At 43.0% G+C, this 6,078-nt stretch overlaps 1 protein-coding gene across 1 annotated transcript; it reads right to left on the reverse strand.

Annotated features, from left to right (window-relative positions):
* Positions 1–530: 530 nt before the first annotated feature.
* Positions 531–4,343, reverse strand: Kap (kidney androgen regulated protein). The gene is made up of 4 exons (NM_010594.2): positions 4,227–4,343; positions 2,594–2,770; positions 2,405–2,467; positions 531–781 (listed from the first exon to the last, which is right to left on the reverse strand). The coding sequence occupies exons 1-4, from the start codon at positions 4,297–4,299 to the stop codon at positions 729–731; spliced, it is 366 nt and encodes a 121-aa protein (NP_034724.1). The 5' UTR covers positions 4,300–4,343; the 3' UTR covers positions 531–728.
* Between the last annotated feature and the right edge of the window lie 1,735 nt (positions 4,344–6,078).

The raw sequence follows: 6,078 nt of genomic DNA on the forward strand, positions 1-6,078 counted from the left end.
GGTAGGGGAGTTGGGGGGAAGGGTATGGGGGACTTTTGGGATAGCATTGGAAATGTAAATACCTAATAAAAATATTTTTTAAAAATATCTGTCTTGGTCTGATACAAAATCTCCCTGAAGCACCTAAGCCCAATACTGAAGGCTGCAACATTGAATAACTTGACAGTGGTGGGTTGGAGTTGCAAATCAGTCGACTTTATCACATTTTTATATAGGGGGAGGAGTGTGCCACAGCATGAATGTGGAGGTCAGAGGACAACTCATGGGAGTCAATTCCCTCCTCCACCAGGTGTGTTCCAGGAATTGATCTCCAGCTCTTAGGCTCAGTGGTAGGTGCCTTCACCCGCTAAGCTATCTCACCAGCCCACTAGCCATTTCATTTTAGATATCCTGGATTGTCCAAATGACAACAATACAATTATTGGATCCTAGACTTTGCAGGAAAGTATGTGTGAGGGGGAGAGAAAAATATTTATCGTGTTACCGCTATGCAACCCTTTCCCTCCTAAAACACAAACCACTCTCATAATGCAATTCAAATGAACGTTTATTTCTTAAACCCACACAGAGTAAGGGCAGAGCTTAGAGATGCCTGGCACAGCATTTCTCATCCAGGATCACTTCCTCGTTCTTTCTTCTTTGCTGGGAGCATCTTAGATTTATATCATTTTCTACAAAGACAATATCCTGAATGGCAGTCGCAGGTTTATTTCAAAGTTGGAGTCTTCTCAGGAAGTAGGGGAGACTGGATTCCCAGCTAATGGAATTTTCACTGTGATGTCTAAATTAAAGATAAAATTAATAAAACAAGAGTTATCAAGAGAACCTCAAAGGTCAGGCCCATCTTTTGTCATTTAATACTTTGAACTTGGGTATGGGATTTTATTTCTTTAGGTATAATCCTCTCTCATCTTCTTGTGTCTTAAATAAAATATTTACAGTCTTCTGATAATTATTCTGTTGCAAGAAGAAATCAAATTATAAAATTAAAAAAAAACAGAAACAAAACAAAACAAAAAGCCAGGAAGGGTTGGAGCGATGGCTCAGCACTTAGCACTAGAGGCTGCTCTTCCAATGGACCCAGGTTCAGTTCCAAGTACCCATATGGCAGCTCACTATAATCATGCAACTGCACTTCCAGGAGATCTACCACCTTCTTTTTCTCACCCCTGTGTGTACCAAGCCCATATAAGATGCACAAACATATATGTATCATGACACTCATACTCAAAATATTTTTAAAACATTTTTGAAAACCAAAAGAAAGGAGATATTAAAACAGAAATTGCTGATTCAGAGCCCTTCTGTTTTTCATGGAATCATACATTCTATACATTAGGTGGTGGGCTTAGCTAAGAGTCCATGGGTTGAACTGGGTTTCACAACCTAAACAGGTAAATGGGGTATCTGTGAGTAGTCAAGGGAAGGAGAATTTGTGTCCTGTCAAGTAGATACCTGAAGCGATAAACCCCTGAATAGAAAAGGCCTGCATGAATAAATAATTTCTTTTTTCACTTAATGTTACTTCATTTCATTTTCTTTTACTTTAAGACAAGGTTTTACTCGGTAGACCAGGCTGGCCTAGAACTCACAGATTCACCCGTCTCAGACTCCCAAGTGAGTGCTTAAATTAAAGTTTTGTGCAACTACTCCTGGCCATGCCTACAATTTATCTCAGCTTTGGGGAGGTGTTAAGTGTGAGGTCCATTCTAAAGGGATTAAAATTAACATTAAATACAATATCAAGTCTCTAGAAGGTTATCAGATTAAAGAGAAGAGGCTTAAAAGATCAAGATTTCCTATGAAGGTGGGGATCACTTCTGCAAGGAGATAAAGAAATGAGGTTCCAGTCACTTTAAGCCTCACTCACGAAAGCTGTCAAAATTTGAATTAGAGGAAGAAAACAGATGGGATTTTATGACTTCTTCACTAAGTGCTAACCAGAAAGAAAGGCAGAAAAAAAAATGTGGAGGTTTTGGGAGTGTACACCTTTAACCCGGGCACTCAGGAAGCAGGGGCAGGCAGATCTCTGTGAGTTCTAGGTCAACCTGATTTACATATCAAGTTCCAGGGTTAAGGCTACATATCCCCAAGCCCATGGACACTCAAGGAGCTGATCCTCTGGAATTTTCCAGAGCTCTTTCTTGAGATCAGGTGGCTAACAACAAGATGTGCTACTGCCAACAGATGTCTTCTGTTGAAAATATCCCAGAAAAGAGTGATACCTTTTCCTTAAATTTCAAAGAACCTCTGAGGTGGAGTAAATTTTACCAATGTTCTTCCCAACTCGGTGACCACAGGACCTTCCTCAGAAGATAGAAGAAGAGAAGATAGAAGGAAAGAGATAGAAGAAAAGATCACGGAGAGGAATGTCAGCATGTTTGAAGACAGATACTGTTCCTACCTGTGTTCTCAGTGAATTCTTCCAGAAAGCCGGAGGAGACTGTCTCAACATCAGTAGAGAACTCTGGGAAGACAGAATAGAAGTAGGTATGGTCAGCAGCTGGGAAAGAAAGCAGGCTTTCCAGCAGGAAGACACAAGATGGGGACCCAGAAACATCTGCCCAGACCTCTAAACCACACACTCACTTACCAGAATTCTGTTTGTTTGCGGCTGGCGTGAAGTCCATGATCTGCTCAGAGTCAGTGCTTAAATCATCATCTGTATAATCCTCTAGAGGAGCTTTTGTCCCTCTGTATGATCCCAGTTGGTCAAAGACTGAGTTTAGTAGGTCAATGATTGAATTCTGTAGTTCTTTATTGATTGAAACTAGAAGGTCAACAGAATTGTTTTATAGTTATTCACTGGGAGGGTCTATTAGGTTATTGATTGCTTCTGGAAGAGATTTTGTTGAGTCTACTTGGTTATAACTGGTTAGACCTAGTCGATAACTAGCTTCTTCTGGTAGGTCATTACTAGTAGATTCTAATAAGTCAGTATCCAATTCGAAAGAAGCCCAACAGAAAATAACATCTCAAGTCACGTCCAATGAGCATGTCTCTGTCATCATCACCCCTTCCTGTTCTCTGCCTTCAGTGCAAGGGAAGGTACAAAGTGATTGTCACCACAGTCCCTTTCAGTAGCTAAAGTCTTTGGGCCAACTTGCTTGGAGTATAAGTGCTCAGAGCCTGCTCCTGCCTTCTTTGAGGCGCCAGTTTAGGAAGGAGCATCTGTGTTGTAGCTCTTTGTGTGCTGAGAAGACTAGAGCAGAATAAAAACTCAAGACCCATCTCTATAATGCTTCCAGATTTATAATAATCTATAATCTTCCAGATTCCAAAGGTCACACACATGCACACACACACACACACACACACACACACACACACACACACACACGCAAATATTACCATTACCAGTGGTTAAAATCTAAAGAAGTCACTGGTCCTGTGTATAAGCTGGAATGAAATCAATCCTAAGGTGCTCCATTCCAACTACTTTTCATTTAATAGCCTGTGTCTATGACCCACTTTCAGCATATCTCAAAACACTCCTCTGAAATGCCACGTGGTGAGTTATCTTCAGAACCCTCACAACCCTGAGGTCTATGGCACACAAGCCACATCTCCCAAGGACAGCCTGTCACTTTGTGGTAGGAACTGTCACCAGGATATCTCTCTCTCTCTCTCTCTCTCTCTCTCTCTCTCTCTCTCTCTCTCTCTCTCTCTCTCTCTCTGTACTTCATGTGGCTTCATCTCAGATGCGTGTGTAGTGAGGATGCTAAGCCCAGAAAATGAGAGTCACCTAGCAGGACCAGGTGAGGGGACCCGGTCATTTGCACACAGTTGGATGAGCAGCTCTCCTGAGAAACAGCCTGAGTTCCTATCCGAGACCCACACAGATCCACAGTCTGTGACAAAGCTGGCTGCCAATGCTTTCTGACATGACTGAAGCCCACTTCACTGGAGAGAGCTTTGCCCTAATGAAACAGACTCATATGATCTACTTGACATTCAGTGAGGATGGGACCACCAGAAATATCTCAGCCATTCTGCCCTGATAATATTTGACCTGGCTTGTTAGCTATATGTGGTTAATTCAAACTCAAACCAAATCATAGCTCAATCACTCAGTGGCCATCCTCATCCAATACCACATTGATAGAATTATCCTATTTCTACTTAAAACTTTCACCACAGATGAATCCCTCACCCCACCCATTTCCACACGAACACACACTCACAAACTTCAACTGCCTTCTCTGAGAGATGAAAATTACACATACCTAATTCTGACAGGGGGAAAGCCACAGTCAGACCACAGAAGACAGTGATCACCAGGACCTTGAAAAGCATCATGCTTTAGTAGGGTTAAGGCAACCAGTGAACAGGAGAAAGAAATTAGTCCAAAAAGAGTCCTCCTGGGCTTTTATACATCCTGTACTCTGTCCCTGAAGGTGGTTTTCCACAGTTGGCTGGAGAGGAAAAAAAAGGGGGCGGGGAGGGGTTTGGGAAGGACCTTTATGAACTATTAAAGAATGCACCCAGAAGGAAGTTAAGAAAAACTAACTAGGAACCATAGAAACAATAGAATCTGGGGTAGGAGAAAGTCTGACTAGGTGCACCACCCATTGCCATTAGCACCATTACCCTCTAATGGCCAGGGGTCATCTACTCCACCAGATCACCCCCATTGCTCTTCTTTGTCCTCTAGGCTAGAGCTAGTCTTTTCTGCACCCCAAAGATGGTTTTGTGTCCAAAAAAATGGACTGTTTCACTCTAAGGAAAAACCTCATGTACGCATTAGAGTCCTCATCCTGGCAGATTGCTGGAGAACAGTGAAGAACTGCTCATTGCAAAAGCAGAACTATCTAGAAGTGCCAGACCATGTGATTCTCAACAGTAGCCTAGCAGTAGCCATTTCGCCCCGTTTCCCCAGCGGGAGGTTGAAGGTTGGGAGTTGATAACTCCACATTTACCAAGGATGCTGGCTCTGTACAATGGGGTCAAGAACATGGGTTATGTTTTGGCTGCTAGACCAGGATCCTGGTATACCTTCAGCATGATCCAGGACCAGTGTCAAGTAAAGACAAGTCCTCTCTTGCAACAGTGATCTAAGAAGAGAAGGGAAGTGCACAGGAGAAAATGATGCTAGGGGCAGCTCGTGTAAGGCAGCTGCCCCTGTGCTTCGTGTCTCTGGCCAGCTCGTAGAAGTTCTGCTACCACAGATATCAGCTCCACGGATATTTTTATTACTCTTCAGTTCTGTAGGCTTACAAGTTCACAAGTCATTTCCACTTTTCAGAAACCACAAGCTCGCCAACATCATACAGAAAGGAACCTCTGAGTAGCCATACAAATAACAGCTAACATCCACTGGGTGCATAGGTAAACAAAATGGTTATATTGACTTTATCTTAACACTAGCCCTAAGGCGATCTCATTCTCCTCTCCTAAAAAGGAAACCATAAACCAGAGGTGATAGTTAACTCAGGAAGAATCAAGTCCATCTGCCTCTCAAGACACGGAGTCAATTCTCAACCATTCTATTTCTTGTCCCGCCATCTCCCCTCCTTCTCAGTTAGCTTTCTGATCTCAATGCTGGTTTCTCCTATGACATGTGGCACTGCATGAAGGGAACACACAGTGTGGGTGTGGAGAAGAAATGTCTTTCTGGAAACACTTTTCTTGACAAATTCTGTGCTACAAAGTGTAACCCAGACACAATGGTCAGGAGTTTGAGGCAAGACACACCCTGTAGGTGAATCACTCTAACAAACAACAAGACTCAAACGAAGCAGCAGGGCAGTCCACAGTCCAGCAAAGATGGGAGCCTGTCACCTGCATTGAACACAGTGAGAACATTTCCTGCCACAATGACAGGCTTTGACTTTCAAATATCAATTCCTGAAGCTTATGACAAGAGCCTGACTAAGGAGTCAAAGGTACTGACGAGACAAAGCTGCCTGTTTGTTTCCTCTAGCTCTGACTTATACTTGCTCTTCAAAAGTTAGTGCTTATGATGTCCCTTCAAAAGTCACAGCACTCTCTTCTGTCCCCAGTATCCATAGGCCTGATAGCTGGAGGGCTACCCACCATTGGATAGGGTCAGAGTAGCAAGTTGCTCTAGGCTGGGAG

Source organism: Mus musculus, chromosome 6 (assembly GCF_000001635.26).
Source record: "Mus musculus strain C57BL/6J chromosome 6, GRCm38.p6 C57BL/6J".
In the NCBI taxonomy this organism is placed as follows: domain Eukaryota; kingdom Metazoa; phylum Chordata; class Mammalia; order Rodentia; family Muridae; genus Mus; species Mus musculus.